This window comes from Plectropomus leopardus, chromosome 18 (assembly GCF_026936395.1).
Source record: "Plectropomus leopardus strain MGB_pleo_1.0 chromosome 18, ASM2693639v1, whole genome shotgun sequence".
Taxonomy (NCBI): Eukaryota; Metazoa; Chordata; class Actinopteri; order Perciformes; family Serranidae; genus Plectropomus; species Plectropomus leopardus.
In genome coordinates this window covers 21,138,277-21,154,555 of record NC_142193.1, presented here as the reverse complement: position 1 = coordinate 21,154,555, position 16,279 = coordinate 21,138,277, and the positions used below count along the sequence as shown (strand labels likewise).

The 16,279-nt window shown below is 40.8% G+C and overlaps 1 protein-coding gene across 1 annotated transcript in view; it reads left to right on the top strand.

Moving 5' to 3' along the window:
• Window positions 1-2,526: 2,526 nt before the first annotated feature.
• The window catches only part of fam20ca (FAM20C golgi associated secretory pathway kinase a), a 51,155-nt gene continuing 37,402 nt past the window's right edge, over window positions 2,527-16,279 (top strand). The window contains exons 1-3 of the mRNA XM_042505128.2: window positions 2,527-3,886; window positions 4,505-4,689; window positions 11,118-11,196. Of these exons, the coding sequence (XP_042361062.2) occupies window positions 3,336-3,886; window positions 4,505-4,689; window positions 11,118-11,196 (815 nt within the window). The 5' untranslated portion in view covers window positions 2,527-3,335. The remainder of the gene's footprint in view (window positions 3,887-4,504; window positions 4,690-11,117; window positions 11,197-16,279) is intronic.

Sequence of the window (16,279 nt, the reverse complement as noted above, 5' to 3'; positions counted from 1 at the left end):
GTCAATTTTGATTGTAGTATTTTATTTTGTCAATTTTTCAGCTTTAATTTAAACAGCTCACATATCACAGAGAGCACGTAACAAACAAAAAACTGAAGAAACTAAAGAAAGAAAAAAATCTGCCAAAAAAACACAAATTCAGCTATTGAGCCATCATGCACATACTAAACATTTGCAACTGTATTTCCTTTTAAATAGTCAATGAATGGACCCCATATTTTAGTAATTATTACTGCATGACCGATGATTTTGACTGAACTCTGTTAAAACCCGGAGTGACATCTTTTTTCTTGTGCTGCCGTCAGATTCCTTTCACAAGGATTTTGAGTCCCAAGTTGGTGTAATTTCTTTCAAAAACACAAAGAAAAAAAGACAATGGGCACCTTTGTCAGAAATGCCACAAAATGTGTGAAATTAAGAGACAAAAAAATGTATCTGGTGGAAAAACTACATTTATAATGTCATATTTACATATTTGAAATTATGTAACAGAAATATCATCATTTATATGCACTTTTTCAAGGTCATTTTCTTTGTATGACTTTTTTTACCCTCGTTTTTTTAAAAACTCTAATTAATCGTTATTTGTTTTGTACTTATCACTCAGGGAGTCTGATACAGCTACTTGCCTTATCCTAGAGGAGCACCAGATTTTTGGCAATCACTAACACCCAGTGTCTTGACCCACTGCAGCAGTCCCTTTTGTTTTCTTCAAACATCTCCAACATATCCTGATTTCTCCCACTCAAATTAAAAAAAGCTGCTTTTTTTCTGCATAACTTCATTGTAAATTGAATACATTTGGCCTCATTCAAAATTTTCACTTTATTTTCAGTAATGAAATATGTCAAACAAATGATCAAGTCTCTCAAACACCAGAGCAAGCATGTCTGAGTGTATAATGAATCACAATATGTAGGTTCCTGTGTGTAAAGTATGACTGTGTGTGAGAACAAGGCACACACATCTGGTACTTTGTCATTTCTGCTTATGTGTGCGAGTTTATAAATCAGCCGCCTTTTCTCTCGGGAGCTTTATATAGATTCCAACAATCTATGTTTATCAAATAATGTGGGTGTGTCGGTGTGGGAGAATGTGTTTGGGCTTTGTCTCAAGAAACAGACTTTTGTGTCTGGTACCAACATAATACACTGTAAAATTTGATCTTACTTTATATCGAAGTGTTAAGTTTACTTGAAATAAAGCTACAATAGCCAAATTTTGTTGCAAGCTGTTTCAGCTTAAAAATGTCAAGTGGAATTACCATGTTCTTTCTGAGTGTAGTAGCTTCATTAAAGCAAGTTTAAAGTAAATTGGTTTAATTTCTTTCAAAAACGTGGGGAGAAAGCAACAAGCAACTTACCAAGACATGGTCCAAAAATGTTTTTAAATGAATAAAAATAAGAAATTAGAAAAACAAACAAACAAGAAATTGCAGAAAAATGATTAAAAGAAAAAAAAAGTATATATGTATTTATTTTCAATATTTCATTATATTTTCTGTAATGTAATTATAAAAATAAAATTGATATAATTGTAAATATGGTTTTCTGGACCTGTTACCATATTTTCTTGGATAATTGACTAGTTTGCAACCAGCAAAATACAGATATATAGCGAAGTAAACTTGGTTTACTGAAGTTTCTAAAACTTAAAAAGATTGTGGAGTGACGAAGGTCCCAATGATCAAACTTTAAGTCACTGGCATAGGTGTGGAAAGGTCTTGACGCGTATCCAATAAAACAAATGTCAGAATAATCGCTCTTTGGGTGACGTTCCCATTTATTGCAAAATAATACAACATAAATTACCTGCCTTGAAGATGACATAAAAATGAAAATAAATCCAGCTTGTTAAATGCCTTCATGCTTGCGATTTCGGTTACGTTAAGAACCGTGTGTTCCCAACACCTGTGTCACATCACTTCCTGTTCACCGGTGACCTATAGCACCTGCCCATACCACCTGACTAATAACCAAAATAATCAAATAAATAAACATGTAAACAGAATCATTTTCACAGATAATTGCTTGATTGGCTCCTACAGATTGATTCAGCTAAACTTGTCATTTTTAAGTTGCAATAACTTCACAGTATTCAGTAAATATAACTAAATTTTAAGTATATTTTTACATAAAAAATAAACAAAATTAAGATTAATAGTTGAATGTACGTATGTTTTTCAAGGCAATTGGTTTCCAAGATTTTTTTTTTTTAGTAAAATCAACTTGTCAGATTTTACAGTGTACTGTACAGTGTGCTGGTGTCAGCCTCAGTGAACTTCAGTGGTTCCTGGTTTTGCTGGTAACCCCTTGGCTCATCCTCCAAGAGCCCACTTTAAAAAACCTTATTGAACCCTTTGAAGAAAGGCGTACAGTAGGTATACACAGCCCCTCAGATCATATAGTACACAGCCAGCACAGTGTTTCAGGTTGTGCCAACGCCCTCTGGCTGCGTACAGAGGAGTTGCAGCCTCTTAAAGGTTTCAGCTTTTCCTCCCTGAAGCTCGCCTTTCATGTCACTAGTGCTGTATGTGCAGACGCAGCCAACCTCCTCATGACGCCACCGAGGCTGGGCTCAGAGGGCTTCGATCATAATATTTAACACACCCACCCTGGATGAACACTTGGAAGGAAGACAAGGCGGTGTAAACGGGTGAGGGGGGGACAAATGACAACCAGGATCCCTGCACCTGCCAGCCAGTCTCTGATTTGACTTCATCGAGGCTTTGCAGGAGCGGGACAGCATCCAAGCATCTCAGCGGATCACCTGTTCTTTTTTTTTAATTACGGAATTTTCACTTTCTTTTTAATTATCCCCAAGGAAGGCTGTGTTTTGTGGACTATATCAATCTCCGCTGTCACTTTTGTTCTTTTTTTTTTTTTTAGTTATGACACAATTTGACATCTCACTCCGCGCTGGCAGCAACACAAGGAAGCAGGTTTAAGGAAGGATTTCGGTGCTTTTAACAGGACTCCCCCTCCCTCCCTCCTTCCTGTTACCTCTTAACGATTTATTTAGTGGTCCATCCTCCTGACACTGTATGCTGTTCAACAAGGCAATGAATGAAGAGCACTCCTTGAGCCGCTGAAGTGTCCACAATGTGTCCACCTGTCTGGGGATGAAGAATCTGGACTATTGTTTAAAAAATTAAAGCCTGAGCACATCATGGAGTTGTTAACAAAGGCTGACAATGTGTGCAATGATCACAGTAAATCTTCAAGCCTACATCGCTGCTTTGTCATCGCATAACAGTGTTGGACATCAATGTCGGTGCCGTAAGGTGCGCTGCGCTTAAAGCTTACTCTGCGTAAAGACAAAAAAAATACACAAAGATGATACTGTTTCGTAAATTCAGAGTGTTCATACTAATGGTGTTTTTGGTAGCGTGCACCATGCACATCATGATAGACTTGTTACCGAAACTCGAGAAGCGGGCGGCGGGAGCGGACAGCGGAGACGGCGGCTGTCAGTGCGCTCACCACCCGGCCGGGGAGTCGCAGGGCTGGGGGAAGCAGCGCGCCATGTCGGCGGCTGAAGCGGGCTGGCCTAACAAGCACACGCTGAGAATCCTGCAGGATTTCAGCAACGAACCGAGCTCCAACCTCACGTCGCACTCCCTGGAAAAGATCACAGCAGCCGGGGACAGAGCGGAGTCCTTCCGGCGGATGAGACAGTCGGCGGGGAAGGCGGAGGACCACAAGCCGCTTATCGGAGACGCGAGCGGGGGTCGGACCGTCCCTGCCCACGGTGTCTCCCGGTTGTCCGCTCTGTTTGAGCATCCTTTATACAAGGTTGACCTTCCTTCGCTCACGGACGATGACACTTTATTTAACGTGAACACTGACATCAGGTTTTATCCCAGAGCAGCAGGGAACCAAGGATGGTAAGCTGGTGGGGATTTGTCAAACTTAATGGGTTACAAGTGGGACGGACTGCTTTAAACATTTTTGATGGGACCCGTAGTGCGTGATATCACATGTTTTCTCCATAAAGAAATTATCTGAGTGATTTCAATTAGCTCTTGTGTTTTCTGATGTGGGTCCAGTTCATATTGTTCATATTATCCATGCAGCCAAATCATAAGACATCTGCCTGTGTGCACATCTGTCTATCTGTCTATCTGCCTGTCTGCTTCAATATCATCAAATCAGCCAGCAGACAGGTGCTCCCATCCATCCAGTCAGTTTTCTCTGCCTCCACTACAATGTCCACTCATGCATCTGCTGCATTCACCCATCTCTTATATTGTCGTGCCAGCTTACCTTTTCAGACACGCAACTTATGAGTTACCTTTCCTTTTAACATTCTTGGATTATACCAGTGAATAAAGCTGCAATCTGTTACTAGAATGACTGCCAGTTGGTCTGATAGAAATAGTCTATATTGAGAGACTGCAACAAATGCTGTAATCATTGATTACATGGACTAAAAAAAAAATCTGAACAAGGAGTCTGCTTGCAGCACAACTTCCTGTTTAACATCTCCTCTACCTGTGTTTCAGGCACAATGAGGAGGGGAACGAAGAGGAGGAGGAGTTCTCTCCAACAGCAGAGGTGACGGCAGAATCTTACCCCAACTGGTTACGTTTCCACATCGGCATCAACCGCTACGAGCTGTACTCCAGACACAGTCTGGTGCTGGACGCCCTGCTGAAGGACCTGGTCACACAGAGGATCACTAGTGTGGGTGAGTCAGTCAGGGAGTGATATGTAACCAAGGTGTGTTTTTATGTTCATACATGTCAGTCTGAAGCAGTGGTTCTCAACCTTTTTCCTTAAGGTACTCCCTTTTCTATCAATAAGTAAAAGGATGGCCCCTGACAGCCATATTTAATGGATATTTAATCTTATTTTCAGCACATAACAATAACATTTCAGTAAACTGAGATAACTCAGATAAACTGTACAATAAACCCAAAAAGTGAACACAATAAATTGTGTTAAAGGAGCAATACTTAATGAATTTTGAGCAAGTTTTTTCCTCTGAATATTGCATCAGAGATGACTTTTCCATATATATTTAGCAACTTTTTGCTTAGTTTTTGACAATTTTTGTGTTTTTCTCCTCACGCCAGAGTGAAGGCTCTATGAATACAGAATGTGTTCAGGTTTTCATTGTCCCCTTATCCTGTAAGATAAATTTATATCCTGAATGATAATCTATGTATTTATATAGAGAGAGTTTTCTTAAACCCCCTTATAATCAAGAAGGCCTCTTGACCCCCTGTGAAGCTTTAGCGACCTCTAGAGGGGTTCTGTTCCCCCAGGTGCGGAGTCACTGGTCTATAGCGTGAAGGCTGAAGTATTGAGCCAACATTGATCATGTTTTATTTATTAAATATTGGCTTCATGTTGTTCTGCACCAACATAACAGAGGTTCATTCCTTATCTGTAAAAATTCAAGAGGAATCTGCCATGAAATGTTATTTTTGTCTCATTTTTATTCTGGTTAAGTGTGGGCTGAAGAACTGGTCGCTTACCTAAAAATATTGCCATGACTAATATTTGTCCCAGCTGGGCGTTTTACTATCCTATGATATTATGAAAAATCACAGGCCTTTCCACCCTGCAAGATAAAGACTCTGTGGTAAATATGACTTAAAAAACTATTCATATTAGAAAATAAATCTTGATTAAGTCTTGTATGAGCTGTATTAGCCATCAGAAACCCAGCTTGGCTGAACCCTGGAGTGAGGTGTGTGCACCTGACTTGTCTCAAGTGTACATTGAATCACAACACATGGGTTCCTGGCTGTTCCTGACTGACTGTGTGCACATGTATGTGGGGAAAGACGCCACAATCACACACATCTGGCCCTTTATCTGCATTTCTGCTTATGCATGCAAGTTTATAAATCCGCCGCCTTTTCATTTAGGAGCTTAATATAGATTCTAACAATCTATGTTTATCAAATAATGTGTCGGTGCGTGAGAGACCAGTGATTCGGTCAGCATGTTGATTAAGCAGTAATGGCTGCTTTATGACTATCTCCTAAAGGTCCCTCCAGCACTTAATTTCCTCTGACAACCTTTGACTGAGAACATTCGCTGTTAATAAATTGAAAGTAAGGATGCAGAACAAATGGGCATAAACAAACGAGCACACATGCCAAAAAAACCTCACATAGCTACTAAACATTTCCAGGCAAACTTAATGGCAGGGAAATGGAGGGGAATATTTGAGAGGAATTTGTCCTACCAAGTCTGAATGCCTAAATGTTGCTTTCATTCCTAAATATCCATTACTGGCTTTCATTGGGAGGCACTTTGCCTTCAAACCGGATGATTAATAAGTGCAAATTCTATGCAGGGGCAAGTGAACTTGCACATCAAGACAAGCTTTGAGGAATTCTGTTCTGAAAAAATTGAGATAAGTAAAAATATGCCAAGGTGCAAAGGTGTCATTAAAAATAAGTATTTTTTCCAAAATATTTGACTGCTGTCTGTTTTTACCAAGAGACAGGTTTGTTAAAAGGCTGATTTGTATTCTTATATCCTCCACGCTGGCAAAAACTGTAGCTGTAGGCAATATGTTTTCAGGTTGTTTATCTGTCTGTCCATCTATCCATCCGTCCCGTTCTTGTAAATGCAATATTCCAAGAGCTTATTTAGGGAATTTCATCAAATTTGGCACAAATGTCCAGTTAGCCTCAAGGATGAACTCATTCATTTTCAATAGTCAGAGGTCAAGGTCACTTTGACCACACCTGTCTCATTCTCATGAATGCCATATTTCAAGAACACCTTGAGAGAATTTCTTCAATTTTGGCAAAAACGTCCACTTGGATTCATGGATAAACTTTTTAAAATCTGGTGGTCAAAGGTGACATGTTTTTGGCCATAACTCATGCACTAATTATGACAACATCTCACACAAATGTCCTAATAACGGTAAAGTGAAGATATTTTATATACAAAAGGTCAAAGGTCAGCTTCACTGAGCATAATGTTCTTAAAAAAAACACTTCTCTGGTTGTTATGCAACGTTGTAACTCAAGGACAGAATCAGATTTAGAAATATTTTATTGATCCTCGGGGGGGAATTGTGGTTTGCTACAGTCGCTCTGATGCCAAGCATAGAGAATTATAGACAGCAGTAATAAGTACCAGCACAAAATATGCAAAAATATAAAGTGTGTGATAGAAATAGAATAATAATAAAACAGTTAGCGTGTACATTGAATATATGTGAATATTTAAAAATTACAAATGTGTATAATGTGCTGAGTGTATAACGTGTTTAAAGAGAAATACAGCAATAATAAGAAACAGTGATAATGGGACAGGAAGACAGATACTGAATTGGTGACACTAAACTTGAAATTGTGCTACATGGTTGTAAACTATAAGTGCAACTTGACTGGATTTTGGAGGCATACAACTGCAAAGTGGTCAACTGTTTTTGCTGTAAATGACACTATAAAGGTACTTAATTGTAGTTTTTTTTTTAACTTCTCATTATACTGGTGCCGTCTTGGCCAAATCTCCTGAAAGGATTTTATCATTTTTGCTACTGTGGCTTCATACAAACTGGACAGTGAAGACCAAAATATCCTCCACTGGTGCATGTCGTTATCTCATGGTGCATCATTGTATATTGTATTGACGCTGTCTCCATTGTCTCATTGTTGTGAGTCCCTCACAGTCAGCTCACAATCATTCATGGCACACATCTCAGCCTTTATTTAGTAGCTTGTGTGTTTTTAGTCCCCTCTGTTCATTATATATGAACCATCAATCTGCGCCCAGGCACACCTACAAAAACACTGTCTCTCTGCTGAAAAGAAAACCCAGTGCAGTGTGTGTGTGTGTGTGTTTGTGCCTGGAAGCATGCATTACAGCTTTTGTGCCCCGTAATTGGCACGCACACTCACCACTTATCTGTCTCGCTGCAATTACAAAACAGAGACAGCATTAGAAAGTTTCTCTGTTCAGCGTTTTCTGTGGAATAGTGCCTCCTTTCCTTTGTGTCTGTCTCTCTGTGGCCTATTGTCCAGTCTTCAGCCGGACTCATAAATCATACACACAGTGCCGTGAGGTGGCACAGGTGGGAGCAGGGTGGATTTATCATCACAGCACAGGGTTAGGAGGGGGATCTGACGGTGGTGGGCGAAGCCTGGAGCTTTGTGAGAGACCAGAGAACACGAAGGTTTAGAAAAGACATCGATTCATTTACGGATGCTTGGAGAAACAGAGAAATAGATGGATGGTTAGATCAACAGAGACACATACATTCACACACAGATACTGAGACAGATGGCTTTTCAGGAGAATCAAAGAATGTCCCGGTGAAGTTTGCTGTTGTTCAGGTCCTGTTTGATTGCATGTCAGGGCAGATACAATCCAGAGAAACAATCAGCTGAGCTTTGCTGGGGTTTTTCACAGAGGATTACCTTTTGTAGTTTCCAATTAGACACAAAATTTTATCAACGTCCAGCACAGAGCAGAGAATTGAGGTCAGCCCCTCAAGGATTGTGGCTTATGGGTTCAAGGTCACAGCATTAAAACATAGTCCGGTCGTTTGCAATCTCTCAAAGGTTTTAGGCTTGCTGTATAGCTGTACCAAGTTTAAAGATTACTCGAGGGCACTATCCACTTGACCTGGCTGCAGTAAATCTGGCACATGTGTAGGCCTAATGCTCTCAGTGTATTCTTTGGCTCTGATTTCACTCAATACCCATCCTGTGTCGTGAAGAGGAGGCTCTGACCCAAGGTTACGTAGGTTGTACTTAGTGCAACAGAAGATGTAAAATCCAAAAGCTTTTGAAAATGAGTCACGGTAAATGGGGAGGCTTGCCAGCGGTGAGTAAAGCAAAGTGAGACAGACAGAGCATAACAGAGAGAATAAAAGGATGACATATACAAACAAGAAAAGAAAAAAGAGAAAAAAAAACACCAAGAGAGTCAATAAACACAAAAGACAGCTCTGTGTAGGGGGTAGAGTACAGCCAGCTACTCAGCCAGCGAGGCCTTTAGTAAGTGGGTCCACTACAGGGGGCTTATGTTGATATTGGGGTTAGGCAGAAGCACGGTGTTGTGTAATATGCTCAAGTTAATGCGCTGTAATAAATGAGCAAATCCCCCGAAAGCCTGTCCATTATGACAGAAACACAAGGCATTTAGACAGGCCTGGCGGTCTCTTTGTTTGAGTCGGAGGCGGCAGGAAGCTCAAAGAGAGTCTCCGTCAGCCCCTGGGAGACATCGTGAACATGACTGATAGTCATAGACATGTGCCCTGGCTCCTCTCCTGGAGCACTGGAGGTCAGTTTGGTGGGCGTCAGAGGAAAAGTGGTTATGGAGAGTCTAACGTGAACAAGCAAATCCTGACAAAGTGTACAGAGAGACATCTGCTCAGAATCAGGTCTGTTTGCAAATATAAACACATTTGTAGGAACTTACAATTTGTTTTTTTTAGTTTTTATATAAGAGGATTTTGAAAATGTAATAGCACTATAATAATGTGCTGCTGAATTGTGGCGTCACTGGACCTTGTGTGCTAACCACTGTTAGATTTTTGTTTTTCTCAAATTGACACGTTGTTCTAAAGTCACTCTATTAAGGGGTTGAGCGATACGTCAAAATTTGTGAGTGCGAGCGGTAGGTTCAGTGCTTTCCAAAGGCTCTCTTAGTTTTTAAAAAAAATAAAGTAAACTCACAAAATGTAAAGTAATGTAAAATATTTTTATTATTAAAGAGCAAGTACACCACCACCTGCTAAAGTACATAATCAGTGTCTAATACTTGTTTCATCCCAGTATTCCCAGTATTCAACCCTACTTCTTACACCAGTGTTTCTTATTAAACAGAAAAACACAACCTTACACCTTATGAACTCAAGTTTGGTTGTTTTTTTTTTTGTTTTGTTTTTTTTTACAGATAAACACAATTTTATGGAAACAAAATAAAACTTACCCAAAATGTCTTGATTAGTCTATCCACTGTTTTAGCTATCATCAAACTCTGGTTTGGCCCCCCCAAAAAAGCCAACTCAATTCACCGAGTTAGACGTGAAGATATTTTGGCTCTATACGCTGTTTTTCCCCGCTGTCTCTCTCTGCCTCTGCTCTTTCCATTGAGCAGCAGCCTTTATTCATTCTTCCACCATTAAATGACCAAATTAACCAAATAAAATGATGAAAAATTCACCAGAACCAAGCGGCTACTTCCAAGATGGAAAAATCAAGCCAATGCGGGAGCGTCAAAAACTGCAAGTCACTAATGTTCAACCACAGTTCAATGGGCACTTGAGGCTGGCTCAGAACAAAATAAATCCCCATAAACCCCCATGTTAAAATGCCCAACTTTACAAATGAAATAAATATGTTTACAGCTTAGTACAAAAACAGTTTGGGTCTCTATAGTTAACTTCTAGATTCATGACAATTATACAAGGGCATTTTTTTTTTATAACTCACCCATTCACATCTTATTGAGCCCAAAAGTTACACATATTTAAGCGCAGAACCGCTTAAATAGTCTGTGATTCAGATCCACCCCTTGCTCCCCCACAGCGCCAGCCTCCTGCTCAAATATGGTCACTTCTTTCTTCAAAAAAACAACACAGCGACTGCCAAATCCTGAACTCGAGGCCTCAAAATGGCAGTCCACAAACAAATGGGTAACATCACGGTAGCTACATCCATTATTTATACCGTCTATGCCCAAAACGCTTGAAAAAAACCCTATCAGAGATGGCTGATGTATTTGTCCAGTCAGCCAACCACTCTGTAACACTCTGAAAAATTGTCAATTTCCAGTTTCATCCCTCCATCAAACTCAGAGCCAGCCGTAGTTGTCAGCAGATGCTTTTCACACCACATCTCTCTTTCAGTCACACCCAGCTCCTAACTGCCACAATTGCACTTTGATTGTACAGTGTCTGGCAAATTGGTCAGCAGATGTGATAGCTCTATTATGCAGTCATGCAAAATTGCGTCCTCCAAATTGGCAAATAATGAAACAGCTGTGCATATGTGCGAGTGTATTTCTCTGTGTGTGTGTGTGTGTGTGTGTGTGTGTGTGTGTGTGTGTGTGTGTGTGTGTGTGTGTGTGTGTGTGTGTGTGTTTTCACTGTTTCAAATACTCATCTAACATCTCGATTGTTTTTCTTCTCAGCCATGAAATCAGGAGGCACCCAGCTGAAGTTGATCATGACTTTCCAGAACTACGGACAAGCGCTGTTCAAACCCATGAAGTAAGTAAACTAAATTTACATATGACTGCACCGCATCATCTGGTTATCGCAGATATTATTGTTGTAAGAGTGCCCACCTAATAGCCGTTTTTCTGCTTGAAACATTTCGCAAACTGCATTCTCCCCCTAAAATAACTAACATCAAATATCTGTTTGATACACTCAGTTTGATGCGCCCACTTGTAATGCGTATGTTTCAAGAGGGCTACGGGAAATCTCATCTGAATAAATGCCAAGCACCACCGCTGCGTCTTTCGCTGCATTCGGATACACAGCTCTCCCCTCTGTGTGATCTTTTTCTGTCTGCTTTTTAATTAACATCAACAGGCTTATGTGTTAATTAAAATGAGCATTGAGCCATTGTCAAGGCGTCTTTGGGGAGGCATATATGCTAGCAAAGGCGCGTGGCACATGAAAAAGAAATATCCTCCCTCTCAGCTGTCTGAGTTTTGCCCGAAGAATTCCCATGCCGACGCAGATAAACAGCGTCCAGGCCAACTGGGCTGCGATCAGAAGTAATTGCTCAGGAGCCTGGTGTGATTGCTATGAAATGCAGAATGGTTTTCTACATGAGAGAGCCTCAGTGGAGAGTGTTAGATTCTGGGAGAGAGACGTGGAGAAAGGTAGAGAGCGAGTGTTTGTGTTTGTTTTTTTGTGTGTGTATGTATAACTGAAGCTTGTGAAAGCCAGAGTCTTACATCTTGACAAGCTGTACAGGTATAGTTTGTGATGATTCTTTATTTCAAGTGAACCAAGCCCATTACCATACCAGCCAAAGCCACATGAGTGGGAGGATAAGGAGTTCAAGCTTGCGAGTTCAACATCAACTTGAAAAATGAATGATGAAATGTTGCTACTGAATATCTTTTCACTGTCAGGCCTTGATTTATGGAGAGTCTGCAGAGTTTATTCAAAGTTTATTCACCTAATGCTTGGGTGCTTGGTGCTCGTATCCCTTATTCAGCTCCTCTTTACCTGGATGCGGTGCAACTCGATAGCTTAATATATACATAAAAACAGCAGCAGTGGCGCTTCAGAGCTGCACACGAGTCATTTTTCCCTGTCCCAACTTGGCATTTCATTTCAAGGTCAATCAGTGGCTGCATTATGAGGACATGTGGCTTTGTTTACAAAACTAGCCGCAGAGAATGTTATCCAAACAATGGCAATCTAAGCGTCTATTGTAGCTTCCATACACGCAAATATTTCAAGTCAACAACAGCGCCCAGCAGGCATCAATGGCATAGTCATATCTGACAAGAGCGGAGATTACCCTGTGTGTGCGTGCGTGTGTGTGTGTGTGTGTGTGTGTGTGTGTGTGATGAGGGTAAATTTGAATAGATATTTGACTGGACGAGGCATTCAGGGGCTGCTTCTAGGCAACGTGGACAATATGTGCGGTGCATGCATGAGTAGCGCACACATCATGGCAGGATGGGTCAAAGAGCGTTGTGAGGTGTGGTCAGAACGCGGACTGTTGGTCTGAGCGTCATGTGGTGTTAACGGTATCAGGAGAGTCAGCAGCCATGCAGTATCTTATTTAACGTACATACAACAAAAGCAGGTAATGGATTTCTTTGGAATGAAGTTTGTGTCAACATGGGAAATGTCTGCATGAAACGATATAGCATATATAGGGTTGCCATGAGTCTGGAAAGTACTTGAAAGTGCTCTTTAGCATTGTTAACTGTGTTTGCAGCACAAGCCGTGCAGACACTGCTAACAGAGCTAACAGATCTAAGAGTGATGCTGAAGGAGGTTCACCAGGGTTACTTGGAGGGAGACTGGAGGGTGGGCAAAATGTTTCCACAGTAACATTGTTGGGTAAAATGAGCAGCACCACTACCTAGCTCCCACCAACCTGTCTGGTACACAGTGCAGAGCAGCCAAGGCTAGCTAATCAGTGGAAACCATACACTGTAAAAAACACATACTGTAAAAATAATTGAGCTACCGTCACCCATTGTCACAGATTGTTTGTGGACTACCAATTTAAAGCCTCGAGTCTGGCATTTAGGCCGTTGCCAACTTGCTTATTTTGCCATAAGTAGTCGTATTTGCACAAGAGGGTGGAGCTGTGTAAAAGCAAGGGGTGGATCAGACTCACAGACCTCCCCTAAAATCCTCCTGCACCGTGTTCAGTTGTCATGAATGTTGAAATTAGTTATATAGACCAAAACTGTTTGTTGTACCAGGTTGTAAACATGTTTACTTGTGCTGTAAAGTTGGGCATTTTAACATGGGGGCCTATGAGGATTTACTCTATTTTGGAGCCATCCTCAAGTGGCCAATTGATAAACTGCAGTTTTTGGAACTTCCATATTGGCTACATCTTTCAGCCTTGGAGTTACCGCTTGGTGGACACTATGTTTTAGCATGTTCACACGGTTTACCAACTGTCCGCCTCCCACCAGATCCAGGTCAGTGCACAATGCAGTACACCAAAGAGCAGCAGAATTAACCTATATATCGATAGGCGGAACCAGTCAAAAATGTTGTTAACATTTAACTGATTAACAGTTAAACATTTATATCCCTAGTTTGGACCAAGAGTAATGCCAATCAGTGAATCAGTTGTTTCCAAAAACTCTAGGGGAGGCTTTTGATGAGTAGCCGTTACCTCCACCATAGCTGTGTTTTTGTGTCACCATGGCGGCTGTCAGCGGCCCAAACTGCTAAACTGTAGATCAGTTTTAAAGTCATTGAAAAGTTTGTAGCTGAAACCCTGTATATATGTATGTTGCAAATATATAAATATTTCCACAATTAAATTGGTAGATGATGAATTTTACTTCTATATATGAGTGAGAGTAAAATGTCTGTCGCCACATTTTTCAATATACCTTTAGCTGATTGAAGGATTGACGCTTCAGGTTTAGAGTTATGAGACTCTTAAAAAGTAAATCATTGAATTTTACGTGCTCTGAGTTTCATTTAAAAACTTAAATTATGTGGTAAACTTAGCAGGGATTGTGTATACCACTCTGTCCTGTAAAAATGTAAAAGAAAAGTGCCCATTTCTTGTATATAAGTAAAAGTCTCTCTCAGTTGCTGTCAGAAACTCTTTTGACAGTAATTACATGTCAGTTTCTGAATTATATGCTACAGATTCCCGCAGCTCTTTATTTAGCCTGTCATATTTTATTCAAACTTCTTGCTTTGACTGTCACAGTCATCTGTCTCCAGTGTTTACAGATATTATACAAAAGTCCTCAGAGCGGAAATACAAAAATACCAGAGTTTTCTGAGAGAAATAATGTAGAAAAATAACCTTTGTTCTACTTTTGTTAAAGCACATCATGAGATTTTGTTGTTTCTGTCATGGCATTGATGTGTCCCACTTTTATTTTAGGATCTGTGGTGCATTCTGGGTACAGTAGTTCAGAGCGTCGCTGTGTTGCATTGTTTTTTCTTCACCTGTCCCATTGTGCAGCATCAAGTGGTGCTTCAAAGAGGCTTTGATGTTTAGGGCCTCCTTTGAGCCGAATGCAAATCTGTACACTGGCATGGGCCAGGAGACTGCACAAGCTGACAGCTTGCCAGACACCTCCACACGATGTTTTCTCCGCGCAGCTCTGGGAAAAAAAAAGTTTGGAGCTCCGTTTTATCTGTCTGACAAACTCTGTGATTGTGTTTGGTGATTTAAAGCGGGTGCCCACAACGGGGTAGAGGATGCTCGTTTAGTTTTTCAAACTGCAATTTGGTTAAGTGTTTTAGGGCACGACGGCTTGTTTCCCCCCACAAAAAAAGATCTCCTCCGATTTTCGTGCCAGCCAAATGTTTGTGATCCTCCCAAGAATTTTAATCTGACAATCAAACATGTACAAATGGTTCCCCTGTTATGGATATTGTAAATTAGGTAAATTCATGCATACAGCTGGTCATAATACCTCGACTACCTAGGAGCAAAAAGTGAAATATAGTGGTGTTTTAGAGCTTTTGCCAACAAACATTAAAGGTCGAGCATGTAGGATGGATGGCTCTAGATAAATGGATCTATATAGCTATATAGATCTATATATCCATTTGTGTTTTCGCATTGGCCAATGTAGTTAGCAGTCTCTCCGTGGCAAGACAAGAGTGTAGGAAAAACATAGATTTTCTTTTTGTGAAACTGCTTTATTCAGTGTTTTTACAGGTTTAAGTCACTAGGGTGTTTTTTTTTTGAGACCTCTATGGATAATCCCGCTCCCAGTAAACCTCCTGAACGTCTAGATCTTGAGTTATCCAAGAAAAAAAGTTGAGTGCGGCCCATCTCCAACATGCCGAAACAGACTAACTGATACGTAACATGAAACTGCTTTATTCTGTGTTTGTTTGATTATGGAGAAGAAGAGACCTCTGCAGATGAAGTGGCTCTTGGTAAAAATTCTAACCGGGTTAAGTTTTAGCTGGTTGCAATCTGTGATCCTCACCGCTGGATGGCACTGAATCCCCCTAAATGTGTTCAAATACAAAATAGATTAAATTTGAACCAAAGATGAGGATGTCAGATGGTTGTGTTGCAGAAGAGTCAAAGGCTGTAGACGATGGAGGGGGGATGAAGTGGCGTGTGAAAAGAGAGAGCGCTGGTGTTGGAAGACAGATGAGAGGCCGAGATAGACCAGAGGGTAGGGGAGCAGTTAGCACTGCCAACCTGTCAAGAAACTGGGTCTTCCAGCTGGAGCCACGTTACAGGCTGAGCGGAGACCCCTCCACTGCCAGGCCTCCGTGTCTGTCTGGCTCATGTCCCTAGTGCCCCGTCCTACCCATCCCCTGCCAAGATCCTGGTTGTGGTGTGTGTACAGAACCACAATGTTCATGTCATGCTAATTGGATTTGTCAGATGGAGGGTTGAGGGATTGAAGGAGGAGGTGTAAGCCTCAGATATGCAAAGAAAGAATTAATTTCTCCATCACGCGCTGTTTGACAAGCCTGTTTCCACCCTCTTTGCTTTGATTTTGTTGATAGTCTCACAGTTCAAAATGGTTTATGCATCGCAAGAATAGCAGAAATGACTTTGATCGTCCCTGTTTGTTATGTACATGCCTCAGCCGTGCCAGGAGCTGTTATATCAACGCATCAGATTCGTTGCATGTAAACA